Raw genomic sequence first — 22,841 nt, 5'->3', positions numbered from 1 at the left:
CTGAGCGTGTGTCGGGGTGAGAGGGGAGGTGGCCGTGTGCCGCAGACCCCACAAGCTGCTATGACAAGTGACTTGCACTCGGTGAAACCAATCTGGGGGGAGCCCTCTCGGCCTTTACATTTGTGTCCTTTGCCGCGTTACCCTGTACGTTACCTTGTCTTACCTCTCAGTAGCCCAGGTTGGGGGATGAAGCCAAGAATCGCCAAGCGTAGCCCCTTTTGTGAGGAACGGAGGCGCAGCACAGGCTGAGTTTTCCCATGCTGGGGCCGGAGGGGTGGGGTTGGGGAAGGTGGAATCCCAGCCTGATATGTTAAAAACGGATGCCGAGAAAAGAAGGAAACAAGGACCTACTGTACAGCGCAGGGAGCTATATTCAGAGCCTTGTAACAGCCTATGATGGAAAAGAATCTGAAAAAGAATGTTATATGTATAACTGAATCACTTCGCTGTACACCAGAAACTGACACAACATTGTAAATCAACTAGACTTCAGTTGGAAAAAAAAGAAAAGACTAGGAGTGCCAGGAAGGGCAGGGACTGTCCTCTTAAATCACTTTCTAAATGACAGTGGCTGCGGCGAAAGCTGTTTTCTTCTCAGAAGCCCTTGGGCTGACGGTGCCAGCGTGGTGTCTGCGGGGCGGTGCTGGAGACTCTGTGCTGCAGGGTTCAGGGCTGACTGTCAGTCCTCTGTGTACAGGCTGTGCTCGTGGTTATACTGATAATTTATACACTTTTTATTTTTTGGTAAACTACAGGCATTTTTATGTTTTAATTGTGTCTCACTAACTCAAAGCAATTCTGACTCAGAAATAATGAGAGCCTAAAGTGGGCCTGAAATAAAACGTTATCTTAAGAAAGTTGTAGGGAAAAGATTACTTAGTTTTATAATCATTCTCAGACATTTTGTCATTATTGAATTTTAGGCTTTTATTCATGAACATACAGGAGACAAAGCCAGTTTGAATGAATGAAGAGTGATTAAAACTTTTTGCTGTTTCACCTTCTCTAGAAGCTTGAACTAAGCTGAACGGTGGCAATTAGAAGTTTGGGGGACATTCTTTAATGAGATGAAGAACCTCATTAGTTATTTCTCGTATTTGTTTGTAAATAGATGTTTATTCAGGGTTTAATCGTATGGCTTGTCAGACGGTTAAAACAGCAGCAAAAGTGCTCTCAGTCCTTCTCATCTCTGTTTACGCTGCTGTTTATAATCGCACTGCGCTTCTTCAGATTATTTGGCCTAGAACGGAAAGTAGTGATCCTCTCTACTGACCCCCCACCCAGTATAAAAAAAGTGGTCCAGCAGCGTGTGCCCTGTGCTGTTCTGTTACTCTCAGAAGCTGGAGGTCTGATTACCCCTTGTTTATAGGAGAGGAAATGCCTTGTCTAGCAAATTAATGGTAAACAGCTGAACCTGGAGCTGGTCGTCTGCTATCAAGAGATCTTTCCAGCCTTCTCTCCAGATGCTCCCGTGCTGATGTTCTGAAATTTCAGCACTCCCTGCCCAGGGCCTCCCCTCTCCCTCTCCGGCCCATGCTTCTTCTCAGCTCTTCCTTATTTAGTTCAAAGCAGAAGTGTCCCCCTTGGTCTGATTTTTTTCCCCTTCTCTGAACTTCTGCAGCACTCACGGTGTGCTATGCTGGCATTATTTGAAAAATACCTGTTGACGACCCATTTTACAGAGAAGGATATGAAGGCATAGGGGGCTAAGTAGTTTGCCCGAGGGCCCCAGGAAACGCAGAAGACTGTCACAGATTGCTTTCCTGGCTGTTTGGGGAGTTGATGGAGGACCCGTGGGATACAGAGAGAGACAGATAAAGAGGACAGTGTCATCCTCTAGGTGGTCAGGGCCTGAACTAGGTTGATACTAATAAGAGTGGACAGAACAAGATGGGGAGGGAAAATAATTGGTGACTAATCAGAAGGATTTGGACATTGGCCGTGAGTGGGAAGAGGGGGTTGCAGGGGAAAGGATTCTAATTACAGGTTTTTAATGAGGTTGGTGGTCAGCCTTGGCTTCATTGAGAAGTGGTTTCTATATGTATTTTTTCACATGTTGATTCTTAAATGTCACATTTGTCCAGAGCAAAACCCTTGGAAGGCAGTTAAAGGGGGATTTCAGCTGGGAGTAACCTGCAGGCTTTGTACTAGCTCTTGTGAGCTGGGACCAAGCAGTTTTCGCACTGGTAAAATAGAGATAATTTCCACCCTTTGGGGGGTATTTCGTGGCTCAGATGAAGAGAGCAGCTGTCCTTGCAGAGGCTCAGCAATGTGAGTTTCTCGCTCATTCATTCGGTACCTGTGGGCTGCTTAAGCTTAATACAGCAGTCCCTTGGAGAAAAGGGAAGGAGAAAAACACCAAAAATTCTAGGATGCTCAGATCTCTCATGTAAATGGCATCGTCTTTGCATTATCCTCCCATCTACAGTAAAACCATCTCCAGATCACTCACAATACCTAGCACAATGGAAATAGTTGTAAGTACGATGGAAATACTATGTAACTAGTTGCCACGTGAGGCAAATTCAAGTTTTGCTTTTTGGAACTTTCTGGAAATTTTTTAAAAACTATTTTTGATCCACAGTTGGTTGCATCCCCAAACGTGGAACCTGTGGATGTGTGGGGCCAATGGAGTTATCTCAGCTTTGGGGAAATGGTAGCAGACAAGGCCAGTGTGGTCCTTCTCCCCAGTGAGCTTAGAGTTCAACAAGGGAGACTGACCATCGCCAGGCACTTATCTGATCAGAACCGTGATGGATTTCACAAAGGTGAAGCCCACGGAACCTGAGAGCAGGGGAGTCCAGCCCCGCCTTGGGGCCCAGAGGTGTTCCCGAGGGTGTGACATTTTAGCTGGGTACTTAAGGATGCGTAAATGTTCCCCTTGCTTAGTTGTCTGTTCTGCTATTTTTAGTGACCTAAAGCAAACCGATAATCAGGACCCTTCAAACCACACTACTGCCTTTCTTGTCCAAAGCTCTTATTTTTGCAGGCAAATACCTTCTTCTCAGGCAAGTTAGGAACAGGCATAGGGTGGAAAGCAATGGTCTTTGGAGCAGGAGCCCTGTGTTCTGTTTGCTGAGCTTGTACATAAGCAGGTTAGCTTGAGGAGGGGACGCCTTCCTGTGGAGCAAGCCTCTTGGCCAGCTCTGTCTGAACTCAGTCCAGCGCTGTTCTCAGGCAGTTGCTTTAGGTGTCCTCAGATGCCCTAACTCCAGACCAGTCCTGACCAGTTTCTTACAGCCGCTATTCATGTGTTCCCGTGGAGGGCCCGTCTTCCCAGGCTTCAGTGATGTTTCTGATGCCCTGAGAAATAAAGACTTCTACCTAATTGACACACCTTTCCTCTTTCTCTGTTTTCTTGATCTTTTTCTCGGATGGAGCAGAAAGCTGCTGTGCTCTGTGCGTGTGAGTGTCAGCTTGACCTTCCTTGGCTTGTGAGGCCATGGCTGCAGCCCCAGCCCCTTTTCTCAGTCTTATAAAAACCTCCCCCCGGGACCTTAGTGGTGGCAGAGGAGGGACGGTTGGGGGGTCCAGGGCCAACAGCACCATTCACCTGGGCAAACCTCACCTACCTGGACAGCTGTGCCATCCTGTAATGGATGGATGTACCTTCATTCGTTCCTCCCCCCCCCCTTTTTTTTTTGCCTTTTCCTTTTTTAAAAAGTTGAAGTGTGTGTGTGTCTGTGTGTGTATATATTGCCATCATGTTTATGAAACTAGGATCGTAAGTAGTGTGTGTCCTTCACGACCTTGTGTGACCCTGCATAGGCAGAGAACAGTGTCAAGCAAATGTGACCACAAATTTAAATATTTTCAGCTTTTAAATTTGTACTGAGAGCTTTTCTGTAGCTTCTGGTTACTCTGTGGTGTTGGAGCAGGGCGTGCATTTCCCCCTTTATTTCTCCTGTCTTCTCTCCACCCCCGATTTAGAAATATTAGGTATGTTTTGGCTCAACTTGCATTTGTCAAGCTGGTGGAAGAAATGGCCCAGGATCAGGAGAACCTTTCCTATTTTAGCCCTTCTTAATGTTAGCGGGTCCAAAGTAAACGGATTCTTGAAATTAAATGCCGTGAACTGAACTTTTCAAGCCCCCAAAAAGGCTGTAACCTCAGGTTTTAAACCAAGAGAAAGAGGAATTTAAAGTAACAATTTTGGTCATTTCAAAAATCACAGTATTTAGTGGCAGGCAAACACAGAGGAAAATTATTCAGCCTCCTTACTAATAAAAGGAATGTAAAACAGAATGTTGCCAGACTACTTCACCAGTAACGTGGGCAGTTTCTAAAATGTAAGGGAAAAAAGGAAGGGGAAGGATGTTGAACTGGGCACCTTATACTGGCTGGTCGAAGTGTAAATGGGTGTAACTCGCCCCTCTAAAGCAATTTAACAGTATTTATCAAGTGCTCTAGAGATGTGAGCGCCTTTGACGCAATAATGACAGTCTGGGCGCTCAGCCTAAGGAAATAACCAGCAATGGACATGAATAGAATTATAACATTAGGAATTTGGAGCAACCTGAATGTCCAACAACAGGGGATTGGCTAAATGAAGTATGAAAGTATAAAAGTGGGCTTTTTGTGCCACTGAGAACAGCCAACTATTTGGAAGAATAATGACAGGGGAAAAGGTTTATAAAATAACATAAAGGGATGCACAAACCTAGTGTTTTGCAATATAATCTATTTATATACACATTCTGTGTGTGTGTGCCTGACAACGTGACAATGAACAAATACTTCAGAGTGAAACGTTTTCTCTGGGTGTTGGGGATGTTGGTGGGGTTTTTTTTGTTCTTCTTAGGACTTTTCTGAGTTTTCCAAATTATGTTTGTAATCAGAAGAAAATTCGTGATTTAAAAATGCATCCTTTAGAATGCTTTGTACTGATACAACCAAATGAAAATGGGGGAATGGGAATGCCCTCAGTGACTTCTGGTAAGGTGATGGAACTTGGTGGCGGTGGTGGTTTTTAATCTTTTTCTTTAACGTGCTTCTGTTTAGAATTCATCTTCTCCTAGGAAGGCAAATACAAAATACACGTGGGAAAGTACTTTAGAAGTGCATGCCATGTTTCAGCAGATACTCCCCTGTGACTGTGGTCCAGCGTGAGGACGATGAAAACTCTCCACTGTGGAGGTAAATGACAGATACTTTCTTTCCCTCTACAGATATTCCTGAAATTCCAGAGAGCATCTCATTCTGTAAAGCACTGCAGATCGCTGACTTCAGTGGAAACCCACTGACTAGGTAACCTTTCTGCTTGCTTTTCTGTGGGTAGTACTAAGGGTGCCTTTTTTGAGAACCAGGCTGTCCGGAGCCCCTCCTTGGGGCTTCTGGCTCAGCTGTGAGCCCCCTGACCGGTGGATTCCAGGCACTTGTGTGGTCCGGAGAACCATGCAGGAATGGCCCTCCGGAGTCTGGTCCCGCGGTCTCTCTGGGCCAGGTGGGTCCATTTCTAATCGTGGGGACCGGATTTGGCTTTGAAGTTCGGAATTACCTAGATTAAATATCAAACGGTAATGGAGGATTTGTTTGTTTGTTTATTTGTTTTTAAAGGAACCTAGAAAGAGGAAAGAAATGAAAGATTCTAATCTAGAGACTATCACTCAGGCAGGAGTCCTCAACCATCCCCTGCAAAAAAAGAAAAAAAGAGTTATGCAAAAAAAAGTTATGTGATCTTTTCTCTGTATTAGTGGATTTATATATAACGACTTTCAGCATTTTAGATGCAATGAGATCTTTTTGCCTTCAGTTAATGTTTTTTTTTTCTCCCTAAATACTGGCAACCATAGATATATTGAAAGTAAAGTTCCTTTGTAAGTATTTAAATAATAGTTTTATTTTGAAACCTCACCATTCAGTAGAGTCTAAGAGAAGTATACAAAATTTCTTTGTGTAGACCCTTGTGAAACATGTAATCTGCTCAAGTGATTGGCATCTTAAATCAAATTAAAAGGAAAACATTAAGAAAGTAGCAATTGCCTGTCAGCTGCTCAATTGTAAGTGATTCATAGCGCTGCTCTGGGTATAAGCTACAGGAAAAAAAAATTATTAAGCAGCTGTCTTGTGTTTTATTATAATCTTGTGGGCTAAAATTTCTCCCTATTTTCTCCTCATCAATAAAGTATTTCCACTCTCAGGCATTTTCAGTTACAGAAGCTATTTTCTTTCATAGAGCACTTAGTAGGCTTACAGCATCTTTTTCTCTTTTATTCTTACAGCTTGCATATCTTTTCTCTTTAATTATTTCTGGGTCACCCTCTCAGCAAGTATTTATCATGCCCCTGCACTGCGAGGCAGTCCAAGTCGTTATTTTTTGCCTTATAAATAGGAAAACAAGACAAACGTGCCATATGTGATGTAACTTTAGAAGGTTATTTCAATTAGCATATAGAAGAAATCATTATATTTATGTTTAATATACCTCTAGTATATATGCACTTCTCTTTTTCAATTATATTGACATTTGTTTTTTGTTCTTTTAGATTACCAGAAAGCTTTCCCGAATTACAGAATTTGACATGTCTTTCTGTAAATGACATCTCATTGCAGTCTCTGCCTGAAAATATTGGCAAGTAAGTTTTTTTTAAATTGAAGTATTGTTGATTTACAATGTTGTGTTAGTTTCTGGTGTACAGCATAGTGATTCAGTTATATATATATATGGTAAATAATATATATATATATAAATACTTTTTTATTATAGGTTATTACAAGACATCAAATGTAGTTCCCTGTGCTGTACAGTAGGACCTTGTTGTTTATCTGTTTTATACATAGTAATTAGTATCTGCAAATTCCAAGCTCCTGATTCATCCCCCCCACCCCAGCCCCTTTCCCCTTTGGTAACCATTAATTTGTTTTTTATGTCTGTGTGTCTGTTTCTGTTCTGTAAATAAGTTCATTTGTGTCTCTTTTTTTTTTTTGTACATTCCATATATAAGTGATATCATATGGTATTTTTTTCTTTCTCTTTCTGGCTTACTTCACTTAAAATGATGATCTCCAGGTCCATTCATGTTGCTGCAAATGGCATTATTTTTTTCTTTTTTTATGGCTGAGATAGAGATAGATAGATAGATAGATAGATAGATAGATAGATAGATAGATAGATAGGCAGGCCACATCTTCTTTATCCAGTCATCTGTCGATGGCCACTTAGGTTGCTTCCATGTCTTGGCTGTTGTAAATAGTGCTGCTATGAACATTGGGGTGCATGTATCTTTTTGAATTAGAGTCTTCTCTGGATATTTGCTCAGGAGTGGGATTGCTGAGTCATTCGATAACTCTAGTTCTAAGTTTTTTTTAAGGCATCTTTTTTGAATACTCTTTTTTTGAGGCCTGGGAATTTCTATAAGATATTTATTGTTTCAAGAACAAAAATGAAAGGGTTTTAGGACAATTTCTGGAGCACAGCCACCATAAGGAAATTTGTAACCAGAGATTGCTTCAGGACGAATCCGGTGTGAAAATAGCAGAACTGCTGTGACTGTGTAATTCCACCCCCCCCCCCGCCTTCAGTACCGCTTTCCCCAGTCAAGTACTATTGCTGTAAATGTTTATAGGTTTATACATGTTAATGGTTTAATACTGTACTGTCTTTTGTTTGCTTGGGGCACTTCAGTTTATTTGATTCTTTACTTTCTTAATGATTTTGTCCCCCAAAATGAAAAAAAAAAATCCAAGTGGTTTAGGGCAGGAATTTTTAAAATATAGTGGAGAACAGATGTAATTTTTTTTTTAAAGTAACCCCTCATCCAGTCCCTGAAATAGAATCCTAAAAATACAGTTGACCTACGTTCTGGCTTCTAGAAGAATGTCCCTCATGTGCCTGCTCTCGGGGACTCTGTGAGACGTTAAGGTCAGTATGCTGAGAGGAAAAACTTTTGTGGTATCTTTCTGCAGGAGTTTGTGAGGTTTTTTTTTTTTTTTTTAAAAACCTCATTTGGTGGTGGGAGGGGCAGGAAGGATAGAAAATAGTACTTTTTGGAGAAGAAGGAGGTTATTCTGATGGTATTCCATAGAAATTTAATGTGCCAGAAATTAACATTGAAGGATAAAATATCTGTTACAGGGGAGTGGTAAAAAAAATTAAGGTCTGTGTAGTTAGCAAGATACTATGCAATTAAAAAATATTTATTTGTTTGCTCTCGCTTTGATTATGAGAACTGTTACGTGGTTTCTAAATTTCTAAAATCATTTTTCGTTTCCTAAAACTGGAGGAGGATACACCGAACTTGTGTGTTTCATCGTGTAGTTCACATGCATTTCCGAGGAGATGGGGTTTATATGCGTATGTGTGCTGATCATGCAAATCACATGTGCATTTGCTGATGTTACGAAACCAGCTCTGTTAGCGCCTGTGATTCTGGCTCTTACGCTGGAGGAGAACAGAGGATTAGGGCGGATTAGAGGGTTGGGGTGAAGTTTGACTCCTTGTGTTCTGTGCGGCACATGTGAAAGTCCTCCGCGTGGGGGCGTCACTCTGGTGATACCAACGGAAGCTCACTTCTTGGGTTGGCTGGAGCTTAGTGCGGTGCCTGCTGGAGTCGCGGCGACTCAGGTTTCTTCTGAATCAGTACGTTTCGCCAGCGCCGACATCACTGGGACGTGTGCGGTTTCTGCGGGTGCAGGGTTGCCACTGCCTGTGCAGACGCGACGCAGATCATCAGCTTCTGAGGGGGAGCCCATCTGTCTCCTTTAACCGTGCTCCTCACGGACATGGATTGCACCCGAGGCGCAGGAGAATCCGCTGCAAAGAGTGCCACTCTGGGGTTTAATAAGAATAAAAGCAACATTATTACAGCCGCCGTTTACCGAAGCAGCCCTGCGCCCCAGGCACCACGTGGCGCGCGATAGTACGTTACGCCTCCTGCGTTTCAGTGGCCCCTTGCTCTGTGAGCGCAGCGTCTGGTGAGAGCCCATGGGTGCCCTGGACCCAGGGCCCACTGCTTCCAAACAGGCACGGCTCCTCACTGACGTTGGGAAGAAGGGCTTCGTGAGATTAAAGGCGTTGCCGCACATTTTTGACATTCTCAAGTCCAGAAGCGCGTCTATGACTGCTATCTTGGTCCGGGGAGTGGTTCCCTTTCAAGGGCTGGTGACTTACGTTCGCGTGTCAACTGCACAGAGTATCCGAGTGAGGGAGCCTTAGAGTGATGACGCTACTGTTTTGAACTTTTAATATTAAAATTTGGGAAGTAGTGGTTATGTTGTTAGTGGGGGTACAGGCGGTGGTGGTCTTGGATACTTCTGCCCCGGGAAGCGACGTGCGAGGTTTTGTTAGGGCTTGTTCCTTGCGCAGTGTGCATATTGTGAAGTAAGCAGAATGTTAGAAACTTCCCTGATACTTTCCCCTTATGTTCATTTCTAGTCTGTATAACCTGGCTTCACTGGAACTGAGAGAGAATCTTCTCACATATCTTCCTGAGTGAGTCTCTGGGGAAATAATACACTGAATGAATTTCTTTAAGCGTTGGGGAGGGGGGTGGGGGGAAGGCACAGCAGTATCTTGTCAAAAAGAAGTTCTGTGTCTTTTGGAAAGTTTGAAAGATGCCAGCCTTCCCTTAATAGTCCTTCCCTTAATATTTATGGCCAGAAAGTCCAGATGAATCTTATGTTTGGAAACCAGTCCAAGCAGGGGATACCATCTTGCTCAGCATTTCTGCATCCTCTCTAAGAGCTCCCTCCCTTTGTTTGTTTGTTTTTGCTAATAGCTCTCTTACCCAGCTACGGAGACTAGAAGAACTTGACTTAGGAAACAATGAAATCTATAATTTGGTAAGTCAGTACTGAAGAGAGATTTGAACTGCACTTCATCCTTAGTTATGGTCACAGCAGATTTGGGGGGAGACATAGAGGGGTGCTTGTAAACCAGGGTTTCCATGGATACAGCTCAGCAGCATGAGAGGATGTGCTTCAGTTCACACAGGTTAAGAAAGATGATTTGGGGGTGGAGAGTCAGGAGACAGTGGGCACTAGTGGAAACAGCTGGCCTCCTTGGGGAGCAGTGGGGTTGCTTTTAGGAAGGGAGGCCTGATGTTGGACAGGTACCAGCCAGCATCCTCCCTGGCACCCAGCTGTCAACTGTTGAATCAGGGTTTTTTTGGTATATATATATTTTTATTGAAATGTAGTCAGTTTACATTGTATCAATTTCTGGTGTACAGCACACTGCTCCAGTCATACATGAACACACATATATTCGTTTTCTTATTCTTTTTCACCATAAGTCACTACAAGATATTGAATATGATTCCCTGAGCTACACAGTGTGAACTTGTTGTTTATTCTATATACCTCAGTGAGTATCTGCAAATCTCTAACTCCCAATTTATCCCCTCCCACCCCTGTATTCCCTCGGGAGCAGTTTGTTCTCTGTGTCTGAGTCCAGGATTCTTTCTTTCTTAGTGGAAGGCTAAAAGTTGGGGCTTTGTTACCATAACATTATTTTTTTTGTTTTAGCCAGAATCAATCGGAGCTCTCTTTCATCTAAAGGAACTCTGGTTGGACGGAAATCAGCTGTCCGAATTACCTCAGGTGAGTCGTAATTTCACGTTGTCGCCCCTAAAATGTAAAACACCCACCACCCGCCATGTAGTCTCTGCTTCTACATGAACTTTTCTATCAAAGGGATCTTGAAAGCTGAAACATCGGTAGCAAAAGCAGATTTGGAAAAATATATCAAGCGTTCACCCATGCCACATTACCAAAGAAAAATCGAAAGCCTCAACCCACCATTTCTAAAGATAGTGAATATGTCCCGAATCTGTAAAGTCTGCATTTTATTTCATCCTTGCTTTACGCTTGGGTTGCTTGCTGTCAGCCCAGAAAATTTGGAAATTACCGGGACGCCCAATTCGGATGGTATCAGTTTCTGCCGCTGTTGGTGACGTGCCCAAGTGCTCTGGGATAATCTGACCACGTCTTGCCCTGTAAGAGTTGACATGAAAACCGTGTCCAAAGCTCTTGTTTCATATTTTTTCTAAATGTTGCTCACGGTTACACTAGAAGGTCACAGTGTTCACGTTTTTCCTACTGGTACCAAGTGTGAGAACCAGGTTCCAAATGAAATGCGGTCTCGTGTGGACTTCTGAGTCCCTGGTCACCTTTGGGGTCCCAGCCAACAGGCCCACCTTCTGGTCAGTTGAGAGAGAAACTTGAACAAACAATGACAACCACAAAGGGGCGTTTTCCCCTTATTTTATCTTTCTCCAGGTGGGACTGAATTTTGCTTTTTGGTGTCCCTTAGAGCCAGTGTTTGAAGTTGGAGTATATTTCACTATGGCCCTGGGGCTCATGTGTTGCAGGCATTCAGAGGCTGTCTCTGCTCGGCTGTGCACCTCGGAGGGGAGTGCATATCGGTGCAGGGAAGCCTAAAGGCAGAAAAAAATCCTTCAGTAAAATTCTAATTGTTGCAGTTGTGGCGCTGGAATGACCATGACATCCCCTGTGACTAATGCGGCTAGGGAGCTAATCTGAGTGTTTCTGAGGTCTTGGCTGCATTTGGGAAAAGGGAAGGACAGATCAGCAACTGAGGTGGGCAAGAATTCGATGAGCACTGAGATTTCCCTAGGAAACTATGAGAAATCCTGAGCGAGAGATTTTTAGTTACTTAAGAGTCAAAGGGTTGGGGGGAGGGGTGTGCCAGGCAGTTACTGAGAAAGTAATAAACCGTCAGCTGTTAGACATGCAGGGGGAACAGTGTATGTGTGGACAGACATCTGTAGATGACTATGTGCAAAATGCCACGTCGTGAACACAGAGAATTGCACGCGCCAGGGGTCACGTTGTTCATGTGACACCGAGGAAACATCCATAGAACCGCTTTGGGATTCGATGGCGAAAAAGCCCTGTGAACACATCCCTCTGTGCTGCGGCGGGTTTAGATGCCCTTAGGTCTCCTTTTCTGTGTCGTTGATGTAGGAAATAGGAAATCTGAAGAACCTGCTGTGCTTAGATGTCTCTGAAAACAGGTTGGAGAGACTCCCTGAAGAGATCAGCGGCCTGACTTCACTGACAGATTTTGTCATTTCCCAGAACTTGCTGGAAGTGCTCCCGGACGGCATCGGTGAGTATCTCTCGGTGCTGGCTGTCATCCGGTGTGCTGCGAGCCCACGCTGGCCCCTCGCGGGAGCTGCGCTCGCGGCTCCTTTCGTCCCCTGGTCGTGTGTTCTTAAAGAAGGAGTGCCAGGAGCGTGTGATACAGGGTCGGTGTCTCTGCACGCAGGTGCTTCTGCCGTGCTGGTCTGGCAGCACTTTTGAGTGTTATTCTGCTCAGGTGCTGCCCCTCCTCCGCCGCCCCGTCTCCTCTGTCCGCATCCTGTCTCCCTGATCTCGGGAGGAATTAGCCCAAATCAGAGAATGTGTTTCAGGCATATGAACAGCCACTAAGACATCTCCAACTGAGCATCGTAAACGGCTTATGAGAAACTAGCTTTGACCTTACCGTGTGACCAGGGAAGGGCTGTGAAAGGGAGTCGGGGTGTTGACTTGAGCTTTCCCTGGTACGTTGAGAATCGTCTTTTCCTGGAAGCATCCGATGCTGTTTCCTTTACAAAGCAGTCCAGACATTTCCTTTACCATCAAGGAACTCAGTCCGGGGTGAGAAAATAAACACAGAGAAGATGCAAACAGACAAGGACTGGCAGCTCCACCATCACAGAGCCGCCGGAAAATTGTTTAGAAACTGTGTTGAACCCTGTAAGTTGTCACAGGATTGGAGTCTCTGGCCTTCATTTAACCTTTATTCACGACATCAAAGGGATGAAAGATGCTCAGGGTTTGGAGAAGCCATGTGACAAAGCACCACTCCCGTTCCGGTGTTTGGCCCAGATGAATGTGGTCACTGATCACAGCGCCTCGGCAGGGACGCAGACACTGCCTTTGGGTCCAGGCTGGGTGGAAATGGATGAGGATTTTGACTCTCGGTAGAAATATTCACTGTGAATCGTCCACGGCATCTGAAAGCAGTGGTGGGAAGTGGAGGTGTCCTGTTGTTGGGACTGGGGGAGGAGTAGGAGGCGTGGGCTGGCCGACTGCAAGCATTTAACAGGCCGTCAGGTAGGAGGAGGAGCAGACTGATCACCTCAGGCAAGTGCGAGGAAAGGGCCATGACTCCTGATTTAAGAAAGCACTTAGGGGGCGGAGGGTATAGCTCAAGAGGTGGAACACATGCTTGACATGCACGAGGTCCCAGGTTCAATCCCCAGCACCTCCTCCAAATAGCATTAAATGAATAAACCCAATTACCACCGCCTCATTTAAAAAAAAAAAAAGGAAGAAAGAGCTTAAAAGAGACTTGTTCTAAATCAGTTTGGGCTGCCTAGGGAAGGGGTGAGTCTCCCGTCACTAGACGTATTCAAGGAGAGGCTGCAAGGCCACGTGATCTCATTGGAAAGCTCAGTCAGGGCGAGCTCTGTCAGCTGTCGGGCTCCCGGCCCCCCGGGCTGGTGGCCCCCTCCCGGGGCAGTGTTAGTAGGTGCCGATTCTGCCAAGCAAGGAGCCTGGGAAGCGGTTAGTTCTGCAGTGCCCCGTGACTGCACACAAGGCCGGTTAATCTTCCTCCAGCTTTCTGTTGTCTTGTATGATCGAGGCTGTTTCCTGATTTTGCTGGGAAAGTGTGGCTGGGAAAGCCACTCGCAGTGGATAGGAGGGCGGCTGCCCATTTGGCTCAGCCTCCTGAGGAGCGGAGCTGAAAATGAGTATCTGAGGGTGCAGGTTCTCCTCTGCCCCCTCGGCGGGGGCCCTGCGGGGGCTGCGGGAAGCGCAGGCTCCTTCTCCACAGCCCGAGGGCATCTCCAGCGAGTCCATTCTTCCTGCTTTGAGGGAAATAGATCAGTTTCAATAGGACTTTGTAAGATCTTACTGCGCACAGAAGGAACGACCTCATCTCAGGGGTCCTCACTGAGTCATTGTCACTCGTAGGTGACACGATACAGTAAACTGCACTGCACTGTGTTTTGTTTTGAGCCAGGGTGACTCCTAGAGTAAGATGAGCCATCTCTCCTTGGTGCAGGAATCATCTCCTGTTCTTAAAGCCCCACCAAGAGCCAGCTGTTGGTTTTTCTTTAATTTTTTTTGGCTCTGCGATGGTATTTTTATGTAGTGACATTTTAGAGGACTTGCTACTAATTGCCAACTGTTTCTGATGTTCCTGGCCAATTATTTGAGCTCTCAAACCTTTCGTGATCTCAGTGAGAATGGAGGAGTTTCGTCATGCGAAGAGCTGGGTGAGGAAATCAAATGAGTCAGAATGCGGAGAGGAAACCCTGAGCGGTGATCGGAAAACAATGACAACTAATGAGTTTAACTGACGCTTTTACAGGAAAGCTAAAGAAACTGTCCATCTTGAAGGTGGATCAGAACAGACTCACTCAGTTGCCTGAGGCGGTCGGGGACTGTGAAAGCCTCACCGAATTGGTTCTGACGGAAAACCGGCTCCTGGTGAGTGTGATGTCAGATGTGCGGGCTGGTTTCTGCATCAGAAGGGCCGGTTGGGGTCGGTGCGACTTATTTGTAATTTGTGAAGGCTGGATGGACATTGGCTTATGTTATAAGTGAAAAAGGGACCTGAGGAGCAAACACGGGAACATAAAGACAACCCCTTTTTACGAGTGCAAGCTCCCCTGTCGGCGTGTGTGTCCCAGCGGTGCTCACTGTACCAGGACAGAACTGGCAGGCAGTGCATGTCCAGGGAGGCGCGGGGACAGCTGGCCCTGTCGGGGGAGGTGCTGACGTCTCCACCAGGCATGCGAGGAGGACGGCCAGAGGGAACGTCATTCTGTCTGGGTTCCTGGAGCAAATGAGAGAGCAGAGCGGGAGAGGAAATAGAGTTGGCCAGGTGGGAGCACTGAGGGGAGGACTGCTCTTTGAGGGGCAGCCAGACCACGGCTTTGACCTTGACCTCACCCCGTCTCAGAAGTTGGGTGAGGCAGCTGCCGGTGCCCCACCCTTGGACCAGCCTCCCCGTTCTCTGGGGGGAACTCGTGGGTACCGCCTGCTGATGGGGTGGCACAGGCGGGGTTTCCAGGGTGACAGGTCTGAGTTGCCCCTCACTCCCTGCCGCTCCCCTGCGTCCAGTCCTTCCTCCTCCACCTGCACTTCCTCTGCTGCTGCTTCTCCTTTTTAAACTATCCTGTAGCTGAGTTTTTGCTCCAGTCTACTCTCCTGCCTTTCCGTCCTCTCGTCTCCATCTTCATTTGTCATGTTAGTTTTTTTTTTTTGAAGTACAGTCAGTTACAATGTGTCTATTTCTGGTGCACAGCACAGTGTCCCAGTCATGCACGTACATACATACATTCCTTTCCATGTCTTTTTCACCAAAGGTTATTACAAGATATTGAATATGGTTCCCTGTGCTATACAGAAGACATTTTTTAAATCTTTTTTTTTAAATATATAGTGTCACATTAGTTCTTACCCTACTTTTCCTTTTTCTTCCGTTTTCTCTTTTCTTTATAAAAGAACGAGCAATGCTCTTTAGGTGAAAAGAGCAGAAAAAGACAGCAGGAGTCAATCAAGGGCACAGGGGGTGGTGGAGGGGCGTGGAGGGGGGCCCCCCAGCAGCATCTCCCCTCGGATGGCACAGCGGCCCCCTGGACAGGTGGGGTGGGAGTGCCCAAGCCCTCCTTCCTCATTCCTGGTTGTAGAATTACAGGCAGTCGTCACAACGGTTGGAAAAATTACCTTCACCCCTGGGTTCCATCTGGATTGAAGAGCCCCCTCCGTGTCGGGCCCAGCCTGGTTCCTGCAGGGACCGGGTTCCCGCACCAGCCCGGGCGCCCTCCCTCTCTCCCCCTGGCCTCATGGCAGCCCTGCCCCGGCCCTGCCCCCCTGCCCAGCTCTCTGGCCCCTGCAGGCTTCCATGCCACCATCCGCAGGTTCTCGGAAGTGCAGGGGACAGGTGAACCCTGAGGGTGCAAATGGCACTTCCTTGAGCTGAAGAGCCTCCCTTACCTCTTTTACTAGGTGACTCTCTGTTCCTGGGGCCTGTGCCTTCATTTCATCTAAACATACTCTCGTTTTAACACAAATGCAAAACTCTTAGGTTCCACATCCCCCAAGTGAGCCTTACAAACACCCATGTTCAGGAAGAGCCGTGCCTTCCCTCCTGGATGAGACTGGATTCTCTCCGTCCTTGGAAAGACCCATTTCACTCAGACCCATGTTCACAATGTGTGTTAAGTTAATAATAAAAATCTTATTTTTACAGACTTTACCCAAGAGCATTGGGAAACTCAAGAAGTTGAACAACTTGAATGCAGACAGAAATAAAATAGTGTCTTTACCAAAGGAGGTACGTGCTTTAAAAATACATCTAATAATAATTATAAGGAGATAATCATGGCACACAAGGGATCAGAAAGGTCAAAGACCTTGCGAGACTGACGTGCGGGAAGCCAAGGTGTGAACTCCTGTCTGTGAGTGCAGAGGTGGTGGGAGGCGTTCATCGAAGATGATCGTCAGGAAAGTGAGGAGCGTTGGTGGGTCTGGATGGTTGTGAGCGGAGCTGGAAAGGGTGGGCTGATCGGACAGTGCTTGGGAGAAAGAGGGAGAGAAGGACGTTTGCGGGCTGACCTACGAGAAGGGTGGCGCCGTGGACAGAAAGGGGTGGTTTGGGAGTCGGGCAGAGGAAGAGGATGGCTTTTGCTTTGATTGACTTGGATGAGGAGTTAAACTGTCCCACAAGTCATGGGAGTTATAGAAACGGACCTTGATGCAGCCTCTTCATGGGAAGAGGCATGCGGGCAGAGCTCAGCTCCGGGAGAGGGATGTCCACCCTGCAGGAGGAGGACGGTGTCAGAGGTAGAGCCAAGCTTTTAGGATTTTTCGGTCAGTGCTCCTGGCAGGAGGGGAGAGACAGTCACCACCCCTGGGGGCACAGCTGTGGGTCTCAGGAGCATCTGGGTTTTGGCAGAAACGGTGCAGATACTGGGGAGGGGGAGGAAACCCACGACAGAGCAAATAGGGAGGCATCAGCTGCGTTGTTTGTAAAGAAGGCGCTCTCTCTGTTTGGAACCAGGTGATGGGGAGCACCGAGCTTGCTTTTTTATTAGCAAGATGGCCTAAAACAAAGTTGAGGTCCCCTCTACCCCGCCCCACCATCACGTGAGCTGCAGGTGAGCCCCTCCCCTCGGCCAAGGCCTCACCTAGAAGGGTGTGGTCCCCAGTGATGTGGTCACTGGCCAGGCTCACTTTCCTTCGTATCTCTTTGTCCGACCCTTTCCAGCATCTGTCCTCGAGTGATTTCCAAGCTGCCATCCGACCAGCCGCCGGAACGGGAGGGGCTTTTCTGTTCCCAGGGCTGCATCTCAGGGTGTCCGGCTGGGCCTGGTGTCTCCTCCCCTCATTTTGGTGTTCTACCCCTGGTCACCCAGGCTTCTCTCAGGTGAGAGGCCAGTGTCCCTGAACGGAGGCCTAAGGACGTTAGTTATAAATGTGACCGTGTCCTGACACTGCCGCCATCTGCACAGTGGCGTTGCAGTAAGACCATTTCCAGCAGAAAGACTTACGCTCCCCCTCGGCTAAACTGGGACACAAGGAAGAGACTCCGCCCATCAGAACATTTCGGTTCCAGCCTCCAAGCGCTGCACCAAAACACGGAGCTGATTTTGTTCTTGTTGGAGAGCACGCGTGGACGGGTGCGGCCTGGACACCAGCCCCTGCGGGGAGAAGTCGGACAGGCTCATTGCTCTGCCTCCAAGCCCTGCGTGGGACTCGGTGCTGTCGTGCACGTTAGGTTCTTGAATCGTCCCGGCAGCTGTTGAGGTCACGAGGATGTCCTCATTTTACAGATGAGGAAACTGAGGCCCACGAGATGCTTTCCTTCCCAGGACTCATGTGGCTGGGGGGTGTGGGGTTGGTAGAACGGGCTCCAGACGTGTCCCCTGATGGTCAAGCCAGGCAGCCTGGCCACTCAGCTGACACAGGTTGACCCCAGCCTTTTCGTCCCTGTGGCCTGGAGGTGAGGCAGGACCTTGACTGAGTAGAGACAGGTCAGATCATCTTCAGTTTAGCCCCTTTAGAAATGAATGCATTTGAGGAACATTTTCAGTGAAGGCTGGAGAGAGCACGTCGGGTGTGACGTGAGTCCCCAGCACGGTACCGCGGCCCCGCGGCCCCACACCGTCCCTCCCTCTGCAGCCTGTCTTTGGAAGGAACGCGTTCTGGACAAGAGCTGGAGGAGTTAACTTTTGTCAGGCCATCGCTGTAACATGAGCATCGGTCCTCTGTTACCCTGGGGACGGAAGCGCGGGCTCAGTTCCCGATCAGAGAGGTCACGTCTGATGTGCACGGACCGCTGCTCCGGCTTCTGACGTGGGAAGGCCTGTGCGGACCTGTCTGGCTTCCAAGCACGTTCATCCATCAGCTCTCATGTTGTATCCATTTTACACGAAACTATGGCAGGTTTCCTGGCACCTAGAGTGTTATCGAGGCAGCAAGTCTGTGCCCTTTCCCTCTGCTGCCCGCTGAGGCGGGATCACTCAGGACGCAAGGAGCCCGGTCTTTCCAGCCCGTCTCACTCCCACTCACACGCACGTGCCTCCCAGACCGGGAGGCGTGGCCAGTCCCACCGCAGGTCTGAGCGCGGAAGCCCAGCAGGACAGGCCAGCGTGGGGCCCTGATCGTCTGGGCCCAGCAGCCAGACCTCTTGAGGGTCTCCTGACCTTGAACTGCATCTCAGGCGATGGTCCAGACAGCATGTCGTGTCTGGAGTCTCTGTGCAGCGAGAGTGGCAGGCACTGTGTGTGTGTGTGTGAACGTGAGTGTGCGTGCATGTGTGTGCACTCTGCCCCCAAGCCCGAACCCATGCTGTCGAAGCCCGCCCGCTCCTGCTTGGATGCTGTTCTTTCAAAATATTATAACTTTCTCTGCAACAGTTGAGTTGCACACATGACCCATCTGAACTGAAGCGCTGACCTGTTGCATTTCTCCGCCCTGAATCCATAGTCGTGTTAGTGGCCGTTGGTCTGCTTGCTGTGTTGGTTCTTCTCTGTCTTTTTCCCCCCATTTGGTAGTGTCACATACTGTCAGTTGTACAGCACAGCTCTGTAGTCCAGAGCAGCACTTCCTTGCGTTTCTTCTCCCCCAAATGGTTGAGGGGGAAATGTTTGTGCCACGTGGGTCACAGTAACAGATTCTGTGTGTGCTGTGAGGCGTTAAGTGTAGTGGACATTTGCAAATCAATGAATGTCTCTTGTTTTCTTAATTGTTAGCCGCTTGGAACTTTAGAAAAGTCAGGTAAACTTGCCGCCTTGTAAGTATCGTTCCGCCCGCAGTGGCACTGCTGACTTCCATCCTGCCTGTCGGACGCATGCGGAGTCCCGTCAGCTGGCCGCTTCGTGTGCTTCACTGGAAAACATTGGACGTTTTCCTCTAAACTCAGTGTTGTGTTTTTGGTTTTGTTTTTTAATTTGACTGCATGGCCTGGAACTTGATTATGTTCTGTCTTTGTCAGATTTGTTCAGATGATTCTCTCTCGAAAGAATGCCTTTCTGAGAATTACATCTAAAGTTATTCAGAAATTCTGAATGGCATAACTTGGCAGCTCACCCACCTTCGTTAAATTCTGGTTTGTTGGCACGATTCTGTCTCCGGTGGGAAGGCTCGATTCGCTGTATTCGCTACATGTGGCATGCTTCCGATTTTCCAAACAACGGACTTGTGTCTTGTTTGTCATCCTGTTGCTCAAGTTATGTATGTTTCTGGGATAAGGAGGTCCCCCCCCCCCAATCCTACTTTGGGTGGAGGGAAGAACTAAGGGGAAGAGGCTGGGCTGTGGCGTCATTCTTCATGGATAGACAGGAAGTGGGCATCGGTGCTCATGGGTGAGACGAAGGAGAGCCAGGAACTTCCTGACACCTCCCAGCCGCATCTGGCCTCACCAGTCTGGACCACAAGGAGCTGCTGGCTGGACGAAGTGGAGCACGTGTCCAAGTCTGGAGTTCAGTCTTTTGTTTCCGTTAAGTCAAAACAAAAGGGACCCTCACTGCATCACACCTATCCAGCCAAATGAGACAGGGAAAGATTTGCAGGTCAGTCATCAAAGCTTCTCTTTGTCAAGCAGTCTGCAAACATCAAACACAGCCACAGATATTCAGGACATTCAGAAATGCCCGCAGGGTTAGAGTACTCGTTTCGTGGAGAGCTTTCTGCCTTCCTATTAGCAGGATTTAGAATTCTCTGGAGTAAGTTCCCACGGTGTCCTACAGCGAATTATTGACCAATAAAAGAGATCATATAAGCTAAAAGCCTAAACATGCTAGAAAGAAAAAAAAAAAAAGCCTGTGTTTCAAGATGGAGAAGTTATCCCTAAACTTGAAAGAGGAAATAAGTCCTAAAAGAAACAGTTGATGGATTTGCCTAGTTGAAAATAAGGCTTCTGATCTTCAAGACAATAGACAGCCTGGGGAGAGGAGCACATTTGCGTAACACGTGATGGATGTCTTTCCTCACTCTGTTAGAAATTCTTTCATCCCGTTGAGAAAAGAGATGTGCCCACTCTGGACAAATGGGCCAAAACTCAAGCAAAGACCCTCCCAAGAGCCAGTAAGTGATTCACAGGAGAAGAGAGAGAAATGGCGATGAACGTGAAATCATTACTTACAAAATGTTAATTCAAGCATTTTTGCCTATCAGATTTTCAAGATTTAAAAAGTGTAGTCATATAGCAAAGACTGGTGAGCGTACAGGGAAGTGCATATTATCTGGGAAGTATAAATTTTTCTGGCTTCTCTGGAAGGGAATGTGGTAATGTTATTAAGCCCTTTGAAAATGCGCATACCCTTGGATTCTATAATTCCACTCGTAGGAATTTATCCCAAGAAAAAACAATTATGGATACACTAAGACTCACATGCAAGGTTACTTCTCACAGTGTGCATAGGAGCATCTCTCATTCCAGGCACTGTGCCGAGCGTGTACAGGGATGGTGAGCCCGTGCCAGGTACTGTCTTATCCCAGGTGTTATAAGAGTAACATATAATGTGCTTGTTTGTGTCTGATGGTCACAATAATTCTAGGAGGTGTAGGTCACTCATTATCAACATCCAACAGATTCTGAAACTCACACTCAGAGAGGTCAAGTAACCTGCCCAGGAACACACAGCAAAGAAATGGCACAACTAATGAGCAGTGTCTAAACTGGTGATGTGCTAAGTAATCTGTGGTACAGCTGAAAGAATGAAATAACTATGGGGCCAGTAAAAATCCTGTTAGAAACATAATGACGTGGAAAGACATTCTTGACGACGTTCTGCGTGAACAAAGGTGCTGAGATCATAGTATTGGGCCCAATTTTGTGGAAGTGTGGATGTATAACCACAGATGCACAGCATTTATACCTCAGAAGGTCAATAGTGATTATCCCTTTGTGGTAGGATTTGGTTTGAGTTATTTTTTCATCATGCTTTTGTGTGTGTGTGTGTGTGTGTGTGTCTGTGATTTTTGTTTTCCAGTCAACTAAATTATTTTTTTAAATCATTCAGAAAGAAGAATGCTGTAGCTGTTAGTGGATATTTTGATGTCAGTGGCCCAGCAATTCGGGGAGTCCCAAAGCTGCACGGTTTCCCAAATATTTCTGAAGCAGGGAACCTTTGAGTAATATGCCACAGCCAGGGATGGGAAAGACAAAATTAGTCTCTGGTTTCTAAAATTGCACATCATGGTCTTTCTGTTCAAATTGGATCGTGACCAGATTTTGCTTTATTGTACATTTTCCTTTCTGCCTACGAGATGTGGGTTCAGTGCTGTTACGAATGACACTGAAAGGAAGAGACAGAGGGAGAATGAAAGTTCCTTTGCGCTCTGGGCAGATGTCATAGAGCGGAGCATGGGCAAAGGTGCTGGTCCTGGTCCAGGCTTTCTCTCTGAATCGTGGACTCTGTCTGATCATCTCCTCTAAGCTATTATCCTGGGGTTTAAGGGAGTTTAAAAATGTCAGCTTCCTACATAACTGCCAGTAAGTTGTTCAGCAGTGACTCTGCTGCCCGGAAGTTTGTAGTGATGGAGACGTGTTATCCTGCTGACCCCTAAGGAACGTGTAAACGCTGCCTCCTAAACCCCAGAGAGAAAGCCAAGTGACTGACGCGAAACGCAGCGCAGAGCTCACGGCAGCCTTCACGACCGTGAACACAGAATATCCCTGTGATGCACCGTCGGGGAGACTGCATTCCAGGAAGTTCTGGTGCGTCCAGGGCAGAGCCGGGCCCCAGCACGTTTCAGCAGCACAGCCTGGGCTCGGGTTGACCGTCCATCCCTCGGACCTGGGACTCGCACTTCTCAAAAAACAGCAGCCGCGTTTATATGGCAGCAGCAATGAACCAGGTTCTGTGATGGGTGCTAATTACATATGTGGTTTCTTTCCATCTAATGCTCATTGTGACTTTTGTGGAAGTGACATATCCGAACCCGAACCTACTGAACCTAGGACGGAGCCTGAATTCCACCCCAGGTCTGTGACATCCCAAAGCCCCCCTCCTTCCATCGCCCCGCTCTCCCCTCTGACGCCTGTAAAGAACTCAAACCACTGAACCATGGTTTCAGCCGCCTGATCGTCTTTTCCAGAAGCCCGAGCTTCACGCCCTCCCCGCCTGGCCGGCTTGGGAACGGGCCCCGTTGGGTGGTGTGAGTGGTCTGAGCGCCAGGGTCCAGACGGGCTCTCTGTTGGCCTTGTTTCCAAAATATGGCCAGTGGCATCAGCTCAGGAGTGTCCCTCTCCCTCCCTTGACAGCCCAGAGAGCCTGGAGGCCCCCAAATGCAACTGCCTTCCTCCCCTGATGTCTCAAATGGTGTGAGATTGGAACGGAAAGGAAAAAGGAAAAATAAATAACCGACCGTAA

The 22,841-nt window shown here is 47.2% G+C and overlaps 1 protein-coding gene across 4 annotated transcripts in view; it reads left to right on the top strand.

Moving 5' to 3' along the window:
* LRRC1 (leucine rich repeat containing 1) overlaps window positions 1-22,841 on the top strand; it is a 90,808-nt gene that overhangs the window by 55,022 nt on the left and 12,945 nt on the right. For all 4 annotated transcript variants that reach the window (XM_072944800.1, XM_072944801.1, XM_072944799.1 and 1 more), the window contains 8 exons: window positions 5,169-5,247; window positions 6,486-6,575; window positions 9,374-9,430; window positions 9,717-9,780; window positions 10,465-10,539; window positions 11,926-12,070; window positions 14,327-14,445; window positions 16,214-16,297. In XM_072944800.1, coding sequence (XP_072800901.1) covers window positions 5,169-5,247; window positions 6,486-6,575; window positions 9,374-9,430; window positions 9,717-9,780; window positions 10,465-10,539; window positions 11,926-12,070; window positions 14,327-14,445; window positions 16,214-16,297 — 713 coding nt within the window. The remainder of the gene's footprint in view (window positions 1-5,168; window positions 5,248-6,485; window positions 6,576-9,373; window positions 9,431-9,716; window positions 9,781-10,464; window positions 10,540-11,925; window positions 12,071-14,326; window positions 14,446-16,213; window positions 16,298-22,841) is intronic.

Source organism: Vicugna pacos, chromosome 20, assembly GCF_048564905.1.
Source record: "Vicugna pacos chromosome 20, VicPac4, whole genome shotgun sequence".
In the NCBI taxonomy this organism is placed as follows: domain Eukaryota; kingdom Metazoa; phylum Chordata; class Mammalia; order Artiodactyla; family Camelidae; genus Vicugna; species Vicugna pacos.
Note: the sequence above shows the minus strand (reverse complement) of the source record. Positions and strands in the feature narration are given on the sequence as shown.